We start from the raw sequence: 23,662 nt of genomic DNA on the forward strand, positions 1-23,662 counted from the left end.
CTTTACATGGGAATAGGAGACCTTCAAGAATGGAGACTTTTTGAAAGAATGTATTTGAAATATGGGTTGTGATTGGCATACACTTCTAGTTCCTATGGCTTATTCTTTTTATGAGATTGAAACAATTTACGTGCATAGAATGTGTCTTGATTTTTAATGTCAAAAGGACAACAATCATTGCTCTTGAAATTGAAAAATGAAATTAAAATATTGGAAAATAATGTATTTTCACTCAATATTTTTATGCTTTCACTCCTTTTGATCCTTTTGTCTGAAATAGTAGCTGTGATGTACATAACAGGAAATGGAAGAATTTTGATTTGGGAATGCTTATTTGATAAATCCTATTTTGAAACAGAGTATTAGGAAAGTTTTGATTACACCAAGCACACTACCCTAAATTTTGAAATTAGCATTCTAAAATGTTGACATTGCACACTTTCTGTTAAATTACTCACAAAATGTTTTTTAATTAAAAATATGAAAACTATAGAAACTTATCATCGTGATAGACTTGGTTTTACTTGTCATTTCAAAGCAGAATTCAGCAGAGATTTCAAGATAGTAAACCAGCTAACGGAACCATCCAGGAGGGTGCCTGTTGTAATGATACATTTTTTTTTCTCTTGTAGGCTCAACATGAGAAAATAATTTCCCAGCAGCAGGCTGTCATAATAGCAACTCAGTCTGCTCAGGCACTGCTTGAGAAACAAGGGCACTACCTTTCCCCTGAAGAAAAAGACAAGATGCAAAGGAACATGAAAGATCTGAAGGCTCAGTACGAGACTGCTTTAGCTGAATCAGAAAGGAAAATGAAGTTAACTCATTCTTTAAGAGAAGAACTTGAGAAATTTGATGCAGACTATAGTGAATTTGAAACATGGCTGCAGCAGGCAGAACAAGAACTTGACAATTTGGAGGCAGGTGCTTCTGACTTCAGTGGGATTATGGTCAAATTGAAAAGGCAGAAGAGTTTTTCAGAAGATGTTATATCTCACAAAGGTGATTTACGGTACATTACAATTTCTGGACAAAGGGTTTTAGATGCTGCAAGGTCATGTAGCAAAAGAGATGGTGTGAAGGTTGACAAAGATGGTATCGATACTTCAGCTACGTATACCGAAGTGCAGAATAAACTGGATAGTGCTTCAGATCGTTTCAAATGTCTCTATACTAAGGTAAGTTTTATTTATACTGAATAGGGATTTGGGAATTGGTTTGGGAATTTGTATAAAAAGGGGTTAGATGATGAAATGAGCACTGTGGGAAGATGTAAATTCTTTGTTGATTAAAGTTAGATAAGAGAATAAGGTGCTTTTCTAGAAGATCTGTTATTTACGGTCTGAATGGATGAAATTTTCTACCTTGTGTTATAAGGGAGAAGTTACACCAGATTTCCTCATTGCTCTTTCTGGACTGAAACAGGCTCATTAGGTTTATGACCGCACAGGATGACTCAGTAACCTTTGGGGTGGCATGAAATTGTAATACTTCTAGATGGATAACATTTTTTATCTACCTTGCAGTATTTCCCACAACTGTTTATTGGCTTCATACTAATACAGTGAGTAGAGAGACAGAGACTGTGCCAAGGTTAACATTGAACTTTTCAATTTGATTTGTATCCTGAAATAGTTTCTGACCTTTGCTGTCAGCACTGGCCATGCAAGAATGTACTGATTTGCAGATGGTGATCCTTTTCCACTGCTCTGCCAAATAAACATTTTATCCTTAACAATCTGAGTCTCTAACTAATGGAAGACTAGCAGTACAAAATCCTCCATGTACCTCAGAGAGGGAAGATAATCCAGCTCTCTGTGCCAGGTTCACATATGGATTCTGTCTAGTAGGATGAGACAAAAATCAACAACTGATCTCACGTCAACTCTCCAGATTTTTTCAAAAAATGACAAAATGTTGAATATTGATAATATTGTGAAACTGTAAACTTTTCATATGATTACTAATGGAACTATTTAAGAGACAAGTACTGTCTGTAGGCTTTGACTATGCCATTTCATAATTTTCTGAGATGATGGTTCAGACTCCTTAGTAGAGCTTCAGTGTCCATTGATACAGTGTTGGTCTGCAGCAGTTGCCATCTTTGAGAATGTTGATTTCTTTAAGGTTTTCTTGCTCAGAAACATAAATTCTGGTTTGATCGCTTGGTTACAAAACAGTGGAGACTGTTGAACAATTTGTGAAGAAGGCTCTCCTTTTGCTGAAGCTAGTTTTAATTTTCCAACATAATTTCTATGAACAGTGAAACAGTTGCTTTATTGGATTAGTTTGAGTGTTTTTGTAAAGATTTCATTCCAAAATTTTCAGAGAGCTTATTTTTATGCACATGAAAATCCTGTGCTAGCAGCTGGATTTGTGATCTCAGATTAGTCAACTTGCCAAATTCTGTCCTTTCCATATATACATTAAGCACAGACATAATTTATTTAAAAAAAATATTTGACCATAAATATGCAGAAAAACACCCACACAAGACTTTTCTTATTAAATTGAGTCTTGTTAAGAACTGGAAGGACAGACTTTTAAAAAGTGAGATCTTCCAGAATTTGTGTGATCTTCCAAATTTGTAGTAACATTTTTGCCTTTGTGAAAGCTTCTTGCTTTGAATTAATATTTTTATTGCTTTTACATATCTGTCTATATTTTCACACACACCTAAGTTTATAAGCTTGTATGTTGAATCTTAAGTTTTTAGTGCATTGGTTATGTAAATGAGTACATTCTGTATTTGCCCACCAGATGGAGACCAAGTACCAAATGTAAATATTACAATACAATGTATAGAAAGTTCAGAATATACGTATTTAAAGCAACTGCTCAGAAATATTATGACTTGATATAATCAGATTTTGCATGTGAAACCATCTCCAAAAAGACAGAAAGGGATCCACTGACCTTTCTATGTGACAAATCACTTGTGCGTTTTGCGGCATGCTGACATGTAGGACTAATAGGAGCTTGGTCAGGTGACATTTCTGAGTGACTAGAACAAAGCATGTGTGCTGTACCAAGCCATGTTGCTTTGGATTTGCTGTGCAGATTTTTGAAAGCAACATGTTTTAGTGAACACACACGTACCTCATTGTTGTTTTTAAATTTCTGGTTTCCACTGGCTACGTTTTTGGTGTCAGAGGGCTGACAAAGAATCTCTATGTTGGTGGATCAAAAGGTCTTCCTGAAGGTTTTCCTGTTGTAGTACAGTGGGTTAGATTCCAGTTTCCTGCCTGCATCTCAAATTGATCCTAAATCATGCCTGAGGAGCAGAAACTGGGAAGACCTGCGCAGCCTGTCCAGCTGTCAAGTCTTCGTTCAGAAATCAGTTAGAGTGGAAGGATGACAGGGAAAAATCATACAGTATTTCAGGAAAGAAAATGAGACCTTGAGACTGGTATGAAATACAGCACGAAGGTTAATGTCTGGGTATTTGCTTGTTTGTTTTCTACTGTTTTAGTGTAGCATCCTTGGAAATAACCTTAAAGACCTGGTGGATAAATACCAGCATTATGAAGATGCCTCATCTGGACTTTTGTCAGGTCTCCAGGCCTCTGAAATAGCTGTGAACAAACAACTGTCAGAACCAATTGCTGTGGATCCCAAAAATCTCCAAAGACAATTAGAAGAAACCAAGGTAAAAAGCTTTAAACAGCAGTATTACTTTTGTCCTAAAAGGAACCACCTTTTTTCTGAAGGACAGGGTAATCCAATATATTCTAAGCAGCTGCAGGCCAAATTCTTGCCTTGCATGTGGGCATGCACCTTCTCCAGTTCTTAAATTCAGTGTGCAGAGTGGTCTTAGAAAGCACTAGGGTGAAAAAAACAGGGGCTGAGATGCTGTTAGCAGCGGTGTAAGCAAAATGTGTTTCATACGGCTTAGCAAATGATAGGGTGAAATCAGGAAGGTTTTTGAACTGTGGAAGGATTTAGTGATTCCAGTTTGGTGTCAGAGTAGGGTTTGGGTCTGCGTTCCTCTTAAGAGAAGATCATTTGATATTTGTTGTCTGTGACTCTTGCTTTTTGCTGCTCACATTTGTGCGTTACTGTGTTGTGAAAGGTCAGCAATGCGATGTGAGTAGCCTGTGTGTCTGCTCCAGTTGTCTCCAGCACTGTGTGCCCTGCAGAGAGCAAATGCAGCTTCATTTGCACTGCACAGAAAAATCGTGTTTTGGTTGGGGTTTTTTTCCCATTTTGGTGTGGGGTTTGCTTTTCTTTTTTGCCCACTGAGGGGGTAGCTCACAACTTTATGTAAATCCTTGTGAAGGTAAAACTCCAGTTAGCTGTCTAACATGTAGGTTTCTAGAAGGCTTCAGGAACTCAAGTGTAAGATGACTTAGACAAATTATTACATACAGCTCCTCGACTCCTGTATCTTCATAGACACATTCAATCATGTATACTATGATAAAAATGTAAGGTTATTTATTTTTCAGAGAGCAAGGCTATTGTTCAGACATTCCCTCACTGTTTTGTCTGTGCTGTGTAGAGTATCCCTGTGGTTCTGATACGTTTGCTGTTGACAGGCGATAGTTAGTGGCTCTTTGAAAGAATGTACTTTAACCATTTCCCTTGCATCAGCCTGAGCAGTAGTTACCTTTACCCCATGGTATCTTTCAAATGTGCCACTGGAATCACCCAACACTTCAGTGCACGACTCATCAGAGGAGACAAATCACAGCAGTGTTTTAAGATGACAGAATTAGAAGTGTAAATTTTGATCTCCTAACAGCAGAACAATTTGGGTACATTTGTGCTTCTGAGCACTAGAAAAGTAGGAATAACACCAATTACAATTGGAAGCTTCATTTAAACTTTTTGTTCCTTATGCCAAAACGAATTATATCCTGCATAATGCCAATTTTCATGCAGGTAATACAAAAGAGAGAGTATTGGAGCTCTTTTATGAAAGGGCTACATGGATTACTTGCCACACAAAAGAGCACTCAATGAATATGAGCTGAGAAGGAGGGAGAGGGTACAACGTATCGAAAGATTCAAAGGAAGATAAAAACCAGAAGGCTAAAGAAAGAAAGCCAATTAATGAAAGCAAAACAAAGAGTATTTCTGAAGAAGTCAGGTGTTGCAAGTTAAAACTGTCCCTTGTAGCCAACACATGCAGCTGATAATCCAGCTAGACACAGACCTTGGCAGCATGGTGGGGCCTAATCTTTTTATGGGGATTAACTGTTCTTCAGAATATTCTTCAGTGCCTCTGGCATTGGCTTGTTTGCTTTCTGTCAGCATATGAGGCTTTCTGGTACATATATCTTTCCTTTTTTTTTTTTTTTTTTCCTCCCCAGAAGTACAGTATATTTCTGGACTGCGAGGAAAGTTCCTCTTCAGGTCTGAGTTTTATTATGTCAAGTGGGTCAGAAAAGCATGCTGTGCTCTGGCATACTGTTGTGCTCTGGTTACCAGTGTTGAATGCACTGACATGACTTCATTGTCCTGGCAGGGCAGATGGGAGGGTTTCCTTTTGAGTCGTATGTTCATTGAGTTAGCGGGCATCAAAAACTAAATGAGAAGTCCCTTAATTTTGGACTTCAGTCTAAAGTTCAAGTGAATCAAAACAAAGATAGATCATATACACTAGCACAGAGGCCTGAAATAATTTAAAGACTGTCCGCTCTAAAGTGCTTTTATACGCTGGAGGGAAAGCCACTTCCAGAAGTTGATTCAGCCTTCCTGTCTTTCTCTGTTGATTCTGGTGTGAGTCATGGCTGGGCTGCTCTCTAAACCTGTTTTTCTTGGTTAGATGGTCAGACCTAGGCAAAATTCAATAACTCCGGCTCCAGGAGGTTTCTAAACTGTGAAGGCGATCATCATGTTTCCAGCTATTCCTGTTTATGTTATGGTATCAGCCTGATCCTTTATCAATACAACTGGTGGTGAATGTGTAACTGCTTGGTGCTGACAGTAGGTTTTTCCCCCTGAATTGTTCTCTGATGCTGAGCTGAAAAAATATGTTTATTTTTCTTTTGAATAGTTGAGTCTGTACAAGTGGTCTTTAAAAACAATTAATCAGGAGACACATTTTGAATTTACACACACGAAATCAGTTAAGTCAGAGAAGTAGTATAAAACACAAGATAAAAAAAGATGGTGAATAAGCTATAAAACAAGGGCCAGAAGGTCAACAGCAGTCACAGCCACTGGAGAAGATTTTTCATAAGGAAATTAAGTTAGTTTATTCCCAGCACTAAGTTTAAGCTGTATGGTTTAACTCAAGCTTTGTGTGTGTAGCTGTCAGAGCTGTAGCGAACAGCATAACTGCTAATTGTGGAATTTTACAGGTTCTTCAGGGACAAGTGTCTAACCACCAAATTGCTGTAGAAAAACTGAAAAAAGCTGCTGAGGTGTTACTGGATTCACGGGGAGAGTTGACCCCAGACAAAGATGAGATTCAGAAAACACTGGGTAAAATGTTTATTTTTCTTATTACCTCTTTTTATCACTTGTATCTGCATGCAGGTACTGGAAGAGGCAAAATAGAGTTTCCACATTACTGTGTCACTGTTCAAATCCATGTTTTGTTGAGTCATAAGCTTTTACACCACAGTAGCTTCATTGTTGATCTGTCTCCTACATTGATCCATATGTTTTTCACTTAAAAGCTGCCTTTTTTTTGGTTTTACTTCCCCGCCCTGAAATAGGGATTATATTTAATTCCCATGTTACAGGTGGGTCTGCAAACCACGGTTAGTGATTCTCCAATAGGAAGGAGCATGTTTCCAAACAATTATTTGAAGTTTGCTTAGCCAAAGAAATATTTCCTTCTGACTTCAAGAAACTCTCTGTGATGAGTTGACCTTGGCTGGCTGCCAGATGCCCAACCAGATGTGCTCTCACTCCCCTGGTCCAACAGGATGGGAGTCAAAAATAAGATGGAAAAGCCCATGGGTCTAGATGAAGACAGGGATGGTTTTCACACCTTTTCTTTTCCCTCACTTATCAGTCCCAGGCAGATTTTTCCCCTTTCTGAAATGTATTTTCTCAGAGGAACCCCCACCTCAGCTATGGGGCGTGGCTGTGCCCTGTGGTCAATTGGAGTTGGCTGGAACCGGCTGTGTCTTCCCTGGGGGATCCCTGGCCTCTCCCCACAGAGGTCAAAAACCTTGCCACTACAAAAACCTTACCACCTACACCAATTACTCTTTCCATCAGCTGTGAGAAGTAGCACAGCAGGACATTCACCCCAGACTCTCTGTGGGTCTCACACAAGTATCTCTTGCTGGAATCCTGTAATGAGCAATGAAATAAAAGAACTGTGAGCTTGGCTCACAGGAGTCGGTGATAAAACTCCATGGGAGATACGTGGAACTTGCAGATTTCCAAGGCTTATCCCAAAAGTGTTCAATGTCTAATGAAGAACCATCTGGAAGAGGCTTTCAGCCTAACAATAACATAAGAGGCATAATTGTAGAAGAGCTGTCTTAATGCTCCGCTACTTTCTCTCTTGGGAACAGTCAACAGCTGCCATAAGCTAGAGCTGCATGGGAAAAAAGCTGGGGAGTACAGCTGTAAGCTGCTCCCTCATTTCCCCTGTCTTGTGGGCTTCTGGCTGCTGTTTAAGATTTTGAATTTGCCTGAATGTTTTAGTGAATAAAGCTGATTGTTTTGCTTTGTGCTGATGTAGGCAATTTCTGCCTCACACTTACCTGGAGAGGAATGGTAAAATGAGTGAAAAGCTTAGTTTGGCTAAAGGAAAAGATTGAAATATATTTTCTCTTTATCAGATGATATTGTGGAGAGGTATGATAATTTATCCAAGTCTGTGAATGAAAGGAATGAGAAGCTCCAGATAACTCTGACACGATCCCTAAGCGTACAGGATGGTTTGGATGAAATGCTGGATTGGATGGAAGGAGTTGAAAAGAGCCTTGAAGAACAGGATCAAGTGCCTTTGAATTCTGCTGCTATTCAGGATATTATTAGTAAAAGAATTGTAAGTAGCATTCTTTGAAAGAAGAAGCATTTGTTTTATAATTTGGATTTCACAAAAGGATTAAAATCTTAGTTTGTCACCTTTAGTGAACTCAAGATACTTAATAAAGAGGACTGTTGCGTGAAGTGAAACTGTGCATAAGGATTTTTGTAGCTGAAATAGATCGATCAGCGCTGATGGTCAAGCTGTACTGATTTGTAGCTTCATATGATGGACCAGTTAACATGTTAAGATTTAGTTGCAAGCAATAAAAAGTAGTTCTTGCTTGTTTCAGATGCTAGAACAAGACATTGCGGGTCGCCAAAGCAGTATCAATGCTATGAATGAAAAAGTGAAGAAGTTCACAGCAACAGCGGATCCATCCACTGCGTCCACGCTGCAAGCTAAAATGAGTGAACTTGCAGGACGCTTTTCTGAAGCAAGCAACAAGCATAAAGAGAAACTTGTGAAAATGGAGGAGTTGAAGACAAAAGTAGAGTTATTTGAAGGTCTGTCAGAAAAACTTCAGTCATTTCTAGATGAGAAAAACCAGGCGCTCAGTGAGACAGAGGCACCGAGAAAGGATGTTAGTGAAGTGTCTCAATATATGCAGGTACTGTGCCACTCCATTTGTGTATATTGGGCATTTCTAGTCTTACTCATCTCAGTGGTTGAACAATAAATAAGGCATGTTTTTTTCCCAACTTGGGTTGGTTAGCTGAAATCAAGAATTTAATTTGGAACAAATGGTTGTAAAGTTTAACATGAAGAATGTAATCCTGTTTTGCAGGAAGCTACTGTAGAATTGGCACAACATAAGAAGGATCTGGAAGTTTTGCAGCAACTTCTTGAAGAGCTTTCATCCCATGCTCTTCCTGGAGATAAAGCATTGGTATTAGAAAAAGTAAATGCTTTGTCAAAGAAATTCAGAGAGGTAGAGGAGACTGTAAAGGAAAAGTAAGTCAAATATTGAAAGTGTTTCCTCCTTGGCTAATAATACAGTGTGAATGTTGTGATGATGGCTATCCTCTTGCCTGAAATTTGAAGGGACTGCAGTTAACCACAGAGAGGTGTTTTTTTTTTTTTAAAAAAAAAAAAAAGAAGAATTTTTCTTTGGAAATGCCTCTGTAGTTAGTCTGTCTGATTCACGTTTGCTGTAGAGACAAGTAACTCTTCAAATTTTGTGACATTCACAGGATCCTGTCAGTTGGAAGAAAACCCTACTTCTCCCCTTCTCTGATAGGATATAAACTGCTGCTCTTGCTGTAGAGTACCATTTGGAATCAGGCTGCAGAGGAAAAACAGAGAAGTTGTTAGAGGTTCCACACAAGTTACCTGTACAGCAGGACTAGGTTTTTCACATTCTGCTCATATCCATAAAATCAGATTTTGTGACTCTCTAAATTTTGGAATAGCAATGTCAGATTGATAGTATCTGTTGGTTTTACTATCAGAAGGAATACTGCCATTCAGGGCTCAATTTCTGTTTGTGTTTTAATTGTCTAGAGAAGAGGATGTATCATCTTGTCAGAAACAAATGGATACTTTTGAGCTTCTTGTAGAATCATTAAAGAAATGGATAAAAGAGACGACAGAACGAATTCCAGCAGCACAACCCTCTCTGAATACAGAGGAGTTAAAGAAACCTTTGGAAGACACACTGGTAAGATACTATAGATGAGTAACATATGGCTGAAGGAAGTAGGGCATCTGTTAGTAACATAAAAGTGCAGACTAAAGCGGTAAGCAGTCACGATAGTTGGGACTAGGGAGGTTACAATCTACATTTACATTCCCATTTCCTTTGCATGTTTGGATATACTGAAGGAGATTCCCAAGTAGCAGTGTTATTCCTTTATTTGCACTAAACCTTTTAAGTCTGAAAATAGTTTTGTAATGAACAAATGATTATTTTTCCTAACCAGAATTTAAAAGATGAATGGGCATTAAAAGCACCTGAACTGCAGAAAATGAATAACAGAGGAACGTTGCTGTGTAATCTAATTACTGCTGTGACTTCTCCTGCCAAACTGAGAGCAGTTGCAAAATCAGGTATGCATTTGTATAACCAGGTAAGCCTAATGTTTCAGGAAGTTCTAAAACCTTTGAAACAAAAGTTAAAACATTTCACCCTTGTATTAGCTTTCTGAATACTATGGCTTGTGAGAAGTCAGTTAGTCGTGTCTGTTCTGACCATTGTTTGCTGTGACTGCCATTTAAACTAACTGCTGTAGTAAATCAGTATACATTCTGATTGCTTTATGCTGCCAGAATAACAGATGTAAATGATTAGCGGGTCCTGAAGCTGTTACTTCAATATGTAACTCCCAGATAATGGACAAAATTAACAGTATCACAATGTCCTTCACCTCATCCCAGAAAAGTTCTGATAATGAGAAGCTGACTTACTCTGATTGCTGTTCAGTGCTTCACTCATCCCCCAAGTCTGCAAGTAGGACAAATACAAACCCTGCTTTTTCATGCAGCAGTGTACCTGCGCGCTTTTGTTGTCACAGAGACACCTCTCTCACAGCCACAAGGCATCCATGTGATGCCAGACAAACATAAAGGTTTGCAGAGTCATAGAGTTTTTGTTGGCAGGGTGATGAGGACGTTGTTTATCTAAAAAGTGAGCCTAAGCAAACCTTCTCATCCCAAATGGATGGGATAATTAGTGTTAGTTAATATTTTAGTTGAAACAGCAGCATGGAAGGGAATCAACTCCATCATCCAGCTTGACTTTCCTGGGCCAAAATGTGTTTCCAGTCTGGAGCTTCAGCTAAATCCTTTCTACTGGTAATCTGATTCTAAACATAGCAAGTCTTTTTCCATGCTTTTCTGTACACTAGTATTTAAATGTTAATTTGTTTTATAGAAGCCAGTAATTCTACTGAGTATCATTCAAACTGTACTTCAAGGCATGTGGTACTGTGGGTGTTTTAATGGCTATCAGCATGTTTTCAGTCAGTTCTTAAATTTATTTCCAAGCCTAGTCAGTTCAGATGTGTTTGGTCATCTGCAAAGGAGTGGGAGGATGGGGACTGCTAGAGGATACCTATTTGGCAAGAGTCGAGCACTTTCTTTTTCACATGTCTTTGTAGTAGTTGCTTCTGGTTTCATTCTTGTTTGAGTTTTAAATAAAAATCTTTCAAAGAACATTTTGGAACCTTATATGGGATATCTGGACTCTGTTCTCTGCCCCTTTCCGTAGTCCTATTCATCCAAATAGAAAAATAATGAAATAACTAGCATATAAGAGCATCTGTAATCCTCCAGACTAGAGTGTTCGACCTCCTAGACAAGAGCTGTACTGTGTATCACTTAATCACAGTTATAAATACCAGAGTCCGGCTGATAGACCATGAAGATTTACAAGGCACAGGCTGGGGACTGCGACTTCTCTTATCTGGTTTATTTTCTCTTGCCATCCTGCAGCTGCCACTAATGTGGTCCTCGCTGTCCAGCTGGTACTGTGGGATGGATGCGTAGCCTCTTCCAAGGCAACTGTTAATCTTTCTCTGTTAATTGCTCATCTGGGGATACATGTGTGCAGGAGAGCGGGAAGTGATGCTCTCTGCAGTTCTCTGTGGCTTGACCGCGTGCCCCAGCTCTGTGGTGTGATGGCATTTTACAGAGCCCGTGTAGCCCCAGTTCCACAGGCTTTGAAGTTTCGGGGAGGAAAGAAGTGATGTTAGCCATATGGACGAGACTGTGCCTCACAGCTAGGGCACAGACCTTTGTCAGCTATAGTAATTTATTTAACATAGTATTGTGAGTGGTAGGACTGCTTATACATCATGTACATGAGTGTATGTATACGTTCATCCACCTGCTATGCACATGCTGTGTATATGTGGCACCACTTGCAGTACTAGCTGGCTGGAGCATCTCAAAACAAAACAACTTTAAAATACGTAAGCCAATTTAAATGAAATATTTGTTATTACAGTGTTAGCATTCAGGTGCTTCTTTAAAGTTACAATGAGAGCTATGTATTGTGCTGTGGAAGAAATGCAGTGCTGGGTGTTTGGTGGGAAAAGGCCCTGATAAGCATGGATCCCTCTTGATCCACAGGTGGCACAATGTTAAATGGTGAAGGAGGAGCTCCAGGAACACAGGATTTCCTGAAAAATAAAGGTCAGTGAAAAAATCAGGATGTGATAAAGTGCACTTGCTGATTATTGTTAAATATGTTCTCATTTTTAAAATGCTGTATGCGAATCTGCTTGTAGCAGTCACTACTAGACTGAAATTTCCTATCACCATCGTGTAAGGAAACTATATTGGACATGATACTAAAATGAATTGTAAAAATACCTGTGGTGTTTTGTTTAAAGAAAGATCACATCTAGTTGTGTTTTCTGAATCAGCACGTGCTTCTATAAATGGATACAGGGACAGCTTTTCCTCTGTAGCGCGTGGCGTTTGAGAAAATTCTAACGTGCCTGTACGTAGTTGGAAACTTTCTAACACTTGGCAGCGTTTACAACATGCACAAACACAAGCATGCACACACAAAGACACACACTTTACATATATTAGTATCACTGTGTATGACCAACCCCTCTACAGAAACAAAGGAACTTACATAGACACTTTATGTGTGCTTATGGATAGCCACTGACTGCTTCCCGAGCTTTTCCTCAGCTACAGTCTGGGTAGTGCAGTCTGCCTGCTGTGTGTTCTCAGTGATAAAGCACATTTATAATGGTACGTGGATGTGAGCAAAAATAGTACTGCAGTCATATTAAGCTGTCATAGAAATAACTGAACCGTAGTCCAGTATGTTCAACTTTTTTTATGGAATTGTTGCTTAAAATACTAAAATAAGAATGGGTGGAAAGATTTTAAGGTATTTGCCTACCTGTGTGTATTAACGTCTCTGAAATGAGAAGCTCTTGCAAATAGGAACTTACTCTAGGTCATTTAAATGTAGTGGTACCACATTTAAAGTGAACCAGAAATAACTCTACCATGTTCAGCAACTTCTTATTTGGGGCACTGTTAGCTATTGTAACTCAGAGTACTGTACAGGAGTTCTTGAAGTCTAAGGGTTCTTTGAAAGACTTGTGACCTCTAACATGGTCTTTGTGCACTCTTGTTTTACAGAGCTGACAGCTGTTCAGCAAGCAATGTCTGATGTGACTCACAGTTACGAAGATTTAGGAGTTTTATTGAAGGAAAAGATTTCAGAACTAGAAAGTATGCTTTCAAAAATGCAGAACATTCAGGAAGAATCAACCTCAATGATGCAGTGGTTGCAAAAAATGGACAAAACTGCATCAGATTGGGAAGCTGCTCCAACTGATAGTGAAGCGGTTAAAGCGCAAGTTGAGCAACACAAGGTACTTTCTGCCTTCAAAAAATACTCGCTTTTGCTGTCACTGAGCAAATTCTGTTTGAGCAACCAGTATCTCAGCCTAGCTTAATGTTGCAGAGAGTATTTGAATTGTCCTTGTAAGTGTGCCAGTCTGGCTTAGAGCAAACGTAGCACACTGCGTCAGTGAAGGACAAGGAGCACTGCATCAGAGAGGAGCTGGGCAGGCCAGAAAATAGTCATTTTGTTGGCCAGTTTAAGTAGATGAGGCTATATGGACAATGCAGTATGTACTGGATAGTTTGTAAGATCTGAAGGGCTGTATCTCTCCAAAAGCTGTTTCTGCAGCTGCTGGTTCCCTGACACTCCGCAGACCTCCCTGTTTCTGCAGCTGCACCAGCTTATGCCTGTTCCAAGGCAGTGTTTCTCTTCATCAGCCATGTCATGCTTGTTAAGTTATATAGCTGCACAGCAGTGTCCTTCCCCCTTTTACATTGATAGGAGGAGAAAACCATTGAATCAGCAGTAAGCCTCTGTCCTGTTTCAGGGAGATGTATGCTTCTCTAGCATTGAAGGACAATATTTACACACGTAGAGGGAAGTGTAATGGGTAGGGAAAATTCTTTCCTTGCCTGTGATTATGGATAAACAAGGACAGACTTTGATTCAACAGAGGTATCTCTTTTGTATTTGGCAGGTCACCCTGAAAGACTAACAACTACTGACTTCCCTTAGACTCGGATAATATTCAGTCCTAAAACTCAGACTAAATGTGGAACTAAACTAGCTCCTTATTTTTTAACAAAGATTGTGCAAAGCTAACATGGCCATCTTACCCCCAGTGTAGTAAAAGAAGAGTATTCACAGACAGGTGTAAAACTGAGCAAGTGGTCAGACAGGAGTCATCCTTCTGATGCAGTTGAGCCTTTTAGTAAAAGCTCTAAATTAAGCACAGCTATATTGTGTTCATTGTGGTGAGGTTTGGATAATTAAAATGTGTCTCCATGGGACAAGCTTTGTTACAAAAGAATATTCATGTAAGAGCCCTTTGCCAGGCATAGGGACTACAAAATCATAGAATGCTTTGGGTTGGAAGGGACCTCAGAGGTCATCTACTTCCAACCCCTCTGCCATGGCCAGGGACACCTTCACTAGACGAGGTTGCCCAAAGCTCCATCCCTGGTCATCCACAAAACTCTGGGCAACCTGTCTAGTGCCTCACCACCCTCATAGTAAAGAATTTCTTCCTAAGATCTAACCTAAACCTACCCTCTTTCAGCTTAAAGTCATTGCCCCTTGTCCTATCACTGCACTCCCTGGTGAACAGTCCCTCTCCCACTTTCCCATAGGACCCCTTTAAGAAATGGTAGGGTGCAATTAGGTTACACTGGAGCCTTCTCTTCTCCAGACTGTACAAGCCCGACTCTTGCAGCCTGTCTTCAAAGGAGAGGTGCTCCAACCCTTTGATCATCTTCATGGTCCTCCTCTGGACTCGCTCCAACAGCCGTTTGGTTCTGTCTGGAAGAGTGAAGTAGGAATAGCTGGGGCATCTCAGTCTCATGCTAGGTCTACGCTTTAAGCTGTGATGCTCTTTAAGCTACAGCTGTAGATGATCTGCAAGAAGCAGTCTGTCTGTGACTGCAGGACTGTGGTAGAAATAAACGAGGCTACGCCACGCTCCTCTGTTGGTGCTAGCTAGGTTATTTCTGCTGTGAACTGTACTGTGCATTAGTCAGTTTGCCTTCTGTACAAGAACAGATTCCAGGTGTATGTGAATATGATGGCACCTAGGGGTTCTTAATGATCTGAATTCTTCTAGTTCTGTCACTTTTTCAAATTAATCATTAATACAATTTAAATCCCTCAGGTTATATCTTGCAATAAACTGACAAGCAACAAGGGCCATTATACAGTGTTTTGTGATTCATAGCAGAAAAGTGGTATATAAGTGCTAGGTACTTCTTGTTTACCTTCATGCTTTGCATCTCAGTATTACAGACTTCAGGCTTTTTACTGTGCTTCTTTAGTCTCTTATTTATTTTATCTGTTGAATTTTCAGCTTTTTGAGACTGAATTAAAGCAAAGTGCGAATAAAGTACAGGAACTGAAGGACAAAGTGACAGAGCTATTGGAGAAGAACCCCAACTCACCTGAGGCGCCCAAGTGGAGACAGATGTTGGATAAAATCGGTACTTCAATAAGCTGTATTATAGCTCAGACTGATTTGGAAGTTGGCTTATTATGAGCTTTTTAGAATGTATTAGCAATCACTAGTGTTTTTAATATCTTTCTACTTCCTACCCCTTATATTCTGCGGAAATAACTCCTTTTACAAGAGTGTAGATCTGGAGTAATTCCACTGGTGTCCATGGGCTTTGAATTTCTATCAGTGCAAGGCTACAGCTTGATTCCCTATTGGAGAGGCCTTTGTGTTTTTCAAACCGTGTGGCTAAAACTGGACTGGTCAGTTATTGCTCCAGATCAATATGTCATTGTTCTTACAAAACAGAACAAGTTAGGTTAGAAAGAACAATTTGAGATGTTGGTAATGCTTTTCTACATGCTTTTCTGCCATGCACTAGTACTTTTGTCATTATGTGGGTTTGGTGACTTTTTGCCATTTTCTAAAACTGATTCCATAAATTTTGTGTGTGTGTGTCCCCAAAATGGAAAAGACTCTGTTTGGGCAATAGATTTTGGGCAGTGCATAATTTTCATGAACTTTTAAAAATTCTTCATAAGTTTTTCATATTTTAAATAAATCGTAGGTGAGTCCTCTGTCATCGACCGGCATTCCTGTAGCTTCAGGAATAATTATTTTAAAGCTGAGATTTTCTTTTCTAATCTGTCCTGTTTGTAAGTGAAACTCTGAAAAGTTTAAGTAGCAGGTAAGGTCTCCAAACTAATACAAAACAAGTGGAGTTCAAAGACAGTGAAGTGGCAAAAGAAACTGAAAAAACAGGCAAACTGAAATTCAGGGATGAGGAGAGTCAGCAAAATACCAGAGCTGAATGAGCAAGCACTGACAGTATCACAGAAGGAAGGGGGAAGTTACAAGACTTATGAGACTTAATGGGTGCTATGGAAGCCACTTGCTGCAAGTGGGAGAGACCATAGATTGGCCTATGTGTGAACCTGTGTGCAGCGAGGTATTCTCACTGCCTGTCATTAGGTACCTGGTTTTGACGTTTAAAGGAGGCAGTAATCTCCACGGGCTCCTAATACATACATTTAAAAGAAGGGTGTGCATTCCTTCAGAGGCCTTCTTGGAGTAGAAGCCTAAATTAGGGCTTCTGCTTACCCTTGGAAAGGTGTCTGTTTCTTTTTACTGAATAAACAGAAAGATTCATCTATCTGAATCAGTCATATAAGTTATACCTGAGTACAGCCCTTTGGCTTTTATGTCAGTTGAGCCCAAAGCCTGAATTTGGTGGTATTTCACTTAGTAATATACTAATCCAATTTTACTACATGCTGTGTATTCATTGCTCTAAAAATTCTGCACGTGGCTGTGCTAAACTGCAGATCTTCATCCAAGTATACACGGATCTGACTGTTAGAAGATGCATTTGCCGAGTCACTGCAATAAGGCATCTGGACTTAATCAGCAAGAAGTCTTATTAGAGAGCTCTGTTTATGTTTCATATATAGTCTGCTGTCTGACAACCCATCTGCTAGGACATGCATGCAATATGTTAACATTATCATTGTTAGATTCCAAATGGAAAGAGCTCAATCAAGTTACATCGGAGAGACAACAAAAACTGGAGGAGTCTTCGAATTACCTGACCCAGTTCCAGACAGCAGAAGCTCAGTTAAAGCACTGGCTTGTGGAAAAGGAGCTAATGGTCAGCGTGCTGGGACCACTATCAATTGATCCTAATATGCTGAACACACAAAAGCAACAGGTTCAGGTGAGTTGTGCCATCGTGCATTACAGATTTAACTTTTTTTTTTCCTCTATCTTTCACTGTTAGCAAAGTACTATTTTGCATTTAGATAGAGTGCAGCACAGCTACATTTGTTTAGCAGCAAATAGCAGCTTAAGTCATAGCTGACAACATTAATTAAAAGAAAAACATTATCCTAAGTGCTGAAGAGAAATCAGAACAGCTAAAAGAATCTCAGTTGAGGAGATACTGATCCTTTGATACATTTTTGTGTTTTTACCATACTGTGGTTTCTCTGCAGTTGAATGAAAATGTTGCTTTGAAGTTTTGTTGTTTGTAATTTGAGTATGTATGTAACATTTTATGGTCAGTCCTCAGATACAGTCTATGCTGTGGAACTAGCTTTTTGGGTTTTTATTCACTTCACTGTGCCGGTAGCTGTAAAACTATGAAGGCAAATGAAATACTGTGAATAGATGTGGGGCCATGAGTGTGAAAGAAGGAAAAGTATAGTGAAAAAGCAGAGCAGTTTACTTACAGAGTTAAAGTGAAAGACAAAAGAAACAAAAGTTAAATCAAAGTTGCAGAAACTAGAAGTTTTCATTTCAAACATTGCTGCTGATATCAGTTATTTTAAACTGTGATGAGAAATAACACTTTTATTTTGCAAAAATATTATTAAACCTGGCATATCAATATTGATTGCAATGAAGTGTTTAAAACACATGTTCTAATACTACTTCATATTGGTTTGCAAGTGCTTCAAAAATCTAAACAGCTGGCATAAGACTATCATGTATCACTTAACAGTCCTTAAAAGTTAAACTTAATTGACTTTAAAAGAAAGGGTCTGCAATGATCTGTGAAGTAAAGCCATTATGTTTGTCCCTTCTTCTGCAAGCACTGTGACTTACTGTAAAATAAATAAATAAAACTACTGGGAGCCAGTGATGTAAACTTTAGATGTCTAGCAGTAAATGTTCAGTCATTTTGTGAATTATCCAAATACTCCCTGTGCAATACATTGCAATATTGTGTCAGAATACACTTTCTTTGAAGTCCTACATAAAGACAAATATTGAAACTGTCTAGGAAAGTAGACACTGCTTGCAACTAAACAGTGATTATTTTGCTTGGTAGAGATATTTAATTACTGTAGCAGTAACAGAATTTGTTGTTTACTTGTATCCTCTGACTGAATTTCTATTAGATGATTTGTAAATTAACCTCATTTTTTTCTGGATCTTTGATGTAAACGCTCAGAAGCAACACAGTTTATTTGTAGAAGATGCAACCATTTCACTATCGTTTAAATTCAGAGATTGATTACTCAATAAGAGAGCTCAGCTACAACAAATTCTACATGAGTTTAGTCAAAAGCTTCTTTTTCTCATTAAGTAAATGCCTTCTAAAATTTTCTTTATTCCCAGATCCTGCTCAAAGAGTTTGACACCAGAAAGCCACAATATGAGCAGTTAACTATGGCTGGTGAAGGCATTCTGAAGAGACCTGGTGAACATCCACCCTCCCATGAGACTGTAAAAGAGCAACTGGCAGCTGTGGCACAAAAATGGGACAGTCTGACTGGCCAACTGAGGAACAGATGTGACAGAATTGACCAAGCCATTGTGAAAAGCACAGAGTATCAAAGTCTCCTCAGAAGTCTGTCTGACAAGCTCAGTGCCTTGGATGGCAAACTAAGCAGCAGCCTGGTTGTGAGTACGCAACCCGATGCTGTGAAACAACAACTGGAAATGGCTAGAGAAATGAAGGAGGAAATAGAACAGGAAATGAAGAATATAAGCACGGCACAAGCTCTTTGTGAAGAGCTGTCGACACTGGTTGGAGAAGAGTATTTGAAAGCAGAACTTACAAGACAGCTAGATGGCATCTTAAAATCGTTCAAGGATATTGAGCAAAAATCAGGTTAGTATTTAGTTAAAGAAAAAATAGTAACTAAGGCATAAAGTAAAGCATGTAGTTTGATTTCTCTTTAGAGAGATGTTGAGTTGAGCCTAATGCCCACACTCTATGCAGTCCCACCCCCGAGCATTTGTACATTGTACTCTAGGAGAATCCCTGTACATTGAAAAGGTTAAAAAAATACTTAGGATCTCTAGCAAAGAGTTTAGGAGAGAGTTTGAAGCACAGTAGCAGGGCTGCTTTTCTCATCTCTTCAGGTACATCTTCACTGATACATAGGTGCAGAATGTAAGCCAAAATTGTTGGGTTTGGGGATGGTAGTCTGCAGCCTTCCCTGTGAATAACAGCTCTGAGCAAGTAATGCATTGCAAGCAATAGCCTAATTTGTTCCCCTTAACAGCCTCAGCTCAAGCTTTTTAATTTCCTCTGGTCACAAGGAACTTCAAAGAATCTCCCCAAGAACACACATTGCCTGCAGGCCATGAGTTAAACTCTGCTAGGCTAGATTACTTAGTAACTCCCTGTGCTTACACTTCATAATACCATGAAACATGACTGTGGTTTTTAGCCCTAAAATCTGCCTGAATGGAACTGGCTAAGACTGGCTAAGATCCCCTCATTTGAGTTACGTCAACAGTGCTCTGCTCTAGTACGGGCACAAGTCTGTCTGTCACTTGTGAAAAACTTGGTTGACTTGGGTGTCTTCCAGTTGAACACCACAAACTGGACCAGCTTTAATGATTATTCATACAAGAATCTATATTAATTATTATTTCTTCACTGAATGCTAGCAGGCTCTGATAATGAAGCCCTGTGCTGTCTTCTCTTTTGTAGATAACCACGTTCAGCAGCTTCAGTCAGCATATGCTGCTTCTCACCAGTTCCAGCAAATGTCTAAAGACTTTCAGTCCTGGCTAGGCAAAAAGAAAGAAGAGCTGAACCAGGCTCGTCCTGTATCAGCCAAACTTGATACCTTGCAATCACTAGTGGAAGAACAGGAAGTTTTTAAGAAGACCATGGCCGATCAGATTAGTTCATACGAGAGAATTGTTGCAGAAGGAGAAAGTATCTTACAGAAGACTCAAGGAGCTGACAAAGAGGCATTACAGTCCCAGATTGCCACACTCAGAAGTGACTGGGATGAAATGAATAAGCAGGTGAAAGAAAGGCAAGATAAATTAACAGATTGTCTGGAGAAAGCTGTCAGATACAAGCAGCATGTGGAAAATCTGCAGCCATGGATAGAGAAATGCCAAAGCAACCTGTGTGAATTAAAAGTAGGCATAAACCCTGTTGAAATAGAGAATTCTATTGTTCAGGTGAGGGCCTGGCAGAAGGACCTGGATAAACATCATGGGATGGTGGAGCTATTAAATAACACTGCTGAAAGCTTGCTTAGTGCAAGTCAAACAGATAAAGAAATAATTGAAGAAGAAACTAAGGTGCTGAATCAGAAAGTGAATGTCGTCACAGAACAATTACATAAGAAGAGAGAGTCTTTGGAAAATATGGCACAAAGGCTGAAAGAGTTTCAGGAATCATCCAGGGAAACTGAGAAACAGCTTAAAAGTGCTAAAGAGCATCTGGAAGCTCATGACTCGCTTGGACCTCAGTCATTCAGTAACAAACACCTGACAATGATGCAGGCCCAGCAGAAAGCCTTGCAGGCTTTAAAGCCTCATGTTGATTTAGCCAAAAAGGTTGCCCAAGATCTGGTGGTAGAAGCTTCTGATTCAGCAGGTGTTTCTGACCTCTTGCTCCAAGCTGAATCTTTGGAGCAAGAATACACTGCAGTGAACCGGGAGGTTGAAGACAGGTGCTCCTTCTTAGAGACAAAACTTCAGGGAATCGGCCATTTCCAAAACAGCATCCGAGAGATGTTCTCCCAGTTTGCAGAGTTTGATGATGAACTTGATAGCATGGCTCCTGTGGGGAGAGATCTCGAGGTGCTGCAATCACAGAGAGAGGACATAAAACGTTTCCTGAAAAAGCTAGAGGATCTCATCATGAATAACGAAAATGCTAATAAAAACTGTAAAATTATGCTAGCTACAGAAGCAGAAGCTTCTCCTGATCTTGTTGGTATAAAAAGAGACTTGGAAGCTTTAAATAAGCAGTGCAACAAGCTACTAGACAGAGCAAAAGCCAGGGAAGATCAAGTGGAGGGTACTATTAGCCGTGTTGAGGAGTTTTACAGTAAGCTGAAAGAATTTTCCAGTCTTCTTGGGAGAGCTGAAGAACATGAAGAGTCACAAGGTCCTGTTGGAATGGAAACAGAGGCTATTAATCAGCAGTTGAATACATTCAAGGTAGGAAGATCTGTTTCTTACTACTATGAAGTATTTTACCACAATGCAGTTTTATTAAATGTTGTGAAAGGTGTTGGTTAAGTGCAGACCTTGGAGGAGCCTTGTTTAACAGCAGTCAGTTCTACCTGTATGCTTCTTATCTGTTTTGAACGGGCAGGGGCTAACTTCTTGTGCTCCAGAGATGCTTCCTTTGCTGTGGCTTGGGAAACATTAATAAATATGCAACCCAGCTAACAGTTCCTGCACCCCAGTTCACTCTTCACCTCTCTTCACTGTCTTGTTGCCATACGCAATGCATCTACCTCTTCTGGTTTAGAGAACTGCATATTGTCTCCATTCTGATGCTTGTGTATTACAAAAACTTTCTTCTTCACTGTGGTGTGAGTTGTAAACTCTAGTCACATACTGGCCCATATTTGCTTTTCTCCTCTGAGTTGTTTGTCACATGGGTATAGGCTGCACCTTAAATACTGTGTCCACTTTATGCCTGTCACTACAAGAAAGACACTGTGGTTCTGGAGCCTCTCCAAAGAAAGGCTACAATGCTGGTGAAGGGTCTGGAGGACAAGTCTTACGAGGAGTGGCTGAGGGAGCTAGGATTGTTTGGTCTGAGAAGAGGAGGCTGAGGAGAGACCTTATCGCTCTCTACAGCTACCTCAAAGGAGGTTGTAGCCAGGTGGGTATTGGTCTCTTCTCCCAAGTAACAAGTAAAAGGACAGGAGGGCAATCAACTTTTTAAAAGGGTAGACAATGGCAGGACAAGGGGGAATGGATTAAAACTAAAGGAAGGAAGGTTTAAATTAGATATTAGGGGGAAGTTTTTTTACAGAGAGAGTGCTGGAACAGGCTGCCCAGAGAGGTGGTGGATGCCCCGTCCCTGGAGGTGTTCAAGGCCAGGTTGGATGGGGCCCTGGGCAACCTTGTGTAGATCCAGGCCTGGAGGTTGGTGGCCCTGCCTGTGGCAGAGGGGTTGGAGCTCTATGATCCTTGGGGTCCCTTCCAACCCAGACCATTCTATGATTCTATGATATACTGGCCAGTTTTACCTCACTGAATCCCACCTTTAGCTACAAACATCCTAGTGGGAAGAAATAGGTAAAATAAACCCCCTTTTCTATTAGGAGTTTACTATTGCATCCTTATCCAAAACACCCTTTGGAATTTCTCTGCATGACCTTGTTAACATGCTGGTTAGCAATCCTTGTCCAGCTCAAACTGCATTGTCATGATAGTGGGTGTAAATTGTGCTTTGGTGCTGAAATGGAGTACAGATACTTGCTTGTTTTAGGTTACAACAAATGGATTTCCAGTGCTTGCTGGTAAGATTTATAAATCCTACAGATGTAAGCAGTGTTTGAAAAAGATCATAAATCTCCTAATGGCTGTATAGTAGCACTGAATATTCTGAGCTGCTTTGGTTTCATTTCAGTCTAATACTGATTCAGACATTTGTATGACTTGTAAGTTATTTCACAGTAAATCATAAAAACAAACCTTCATAGCAGGATTTGATAAACCACTCTGTTAAAGTTGACCTTGGGAAGAAGTCATTACATGCTTGGCCCAACAGAGGGTGCGTTTCGCTTGTTTAAACTGAAGGAAAACTCGGACTGAAAACTAATCTGGGAATTTTGGAAGCAAGTTACTGTGAGTTTTGATGATCTTTCAGAACGCATAAATACAGGCAAAAATCTTGAACAAATAGTTACATTATGAGGAGATTCCATTAGACTGGGAGGATTAAAATTGTATGCCAGTCTGTCCTAACAAGTCTATCCCAATTTAAAAGAGAAACAAATGGCTTTTCTTTGTATATGGTTAGTAAAACATTTTGGGTATCAGAAAACAGCAAAAGCTCCTGCTGCGATTGCTCTTGCTTACACCGACTGTACAAGATTTCAGTTGTAGCCAATTTGTGGTCTCTGATTTTACCACATTTCTTGTGTTTTCAAACATGAGGTGCAGCTTTAGGTCTTTGTTACTGTACATATCTATATCTTTATTTTTAGCTACCAAAGAAAAAGCTTTTAGGGCGGAAGTAGCCTGATGAGCGGACAGTAGAAGAATCCAGTTCCCTGTATATTGCCTCAGTGTTGTACTTTGTCAGGGCAGTGGGTGATATACAGCAGTTGTACAGATCAGGAGTGAGAGCCTCCTCTTATCCATGCAGAACTGTGGGGAGAGATGTGTTTCTGCAACCAAAGAGCTTGTACAGTAAAAAGAACAAAAAGCATAGAGAGACATAAGGGGGAACAGCGATAGCAGCATGTTTACATCAGAACTC

The 23,662-nt window shown here is 39.7% G+C and overlaps 1 protein-coding gene across 1 annotated transcript in view; it reads left to right on the forward strand.

Annotated features, from left to right (window-relative positions):
* The window catches only part of DST (dystonin), a gene marked incomplete at its 5' end in the record, with an annotated part of 301,073 nt that overhangs the window by 202,295 nt on the left and 75,116 nt on the right, over positions 1-23,662 (forward strand). Inside the window, 14 exons of the mRNA XM_084262411.1 lie at positions 633-1,178; positions 3,473-3,649; positions 6,309-6,432; positions 7,752-7,960; positions 8,235-8,552; positions 8,730-8,896; positions 9,446-9,602; positions 9,865-9,991; positions 12,014-12,076; positions 13,049-13,284; positions 15,316-15,445; positions 16,971-17,170; positions 18,577-19,072; positions 19,904-21,378. Of these exons, the coding sequence (XP_084118537.1) occupies positions 633-1,178; positions 3,473-3,649; positions 6,309-6,432; positions 7,752-7,960; positions 8,235-8,552; positions 8,730-8,896; positions 9,446-9,602; positions 9,865-9,991; positions 12,014-12,076; positions 13,049-13,284; positions 15,316-15,445; positions 16,971-17,170; positions 18,577-19,072; positions 19,904-21,378 (4,425 nt within the window). The remainder of the gene's footprint in view (positions 1-632; positions 1,179-3,472; positions 3,650-6,308; positions 6,433-7,751; positions 7,961-8,234; positions 8,553-8,729; positions 8,897-9,445; positions 9,603-9,864; positions 9,992-12,013; positions 12,077-13,048; positions 13,285-15,315; positions 15,446-16,970; positions 17,171-18,576; positions 19,073-19,903; positions 21,379-23,662) is intronic.

Source organism: Gallinula chloropus (genome assembly GCF_964237585.1).
Source record: "Gallinula chloropus genome assembly, chromosome: 3".
NCBI classification, from domain to species: Eukaryota; Metazoa; Chordata; class Aves; order Gruiformes; family Rallidae; genus Gallinula; species Gallinula chloropus.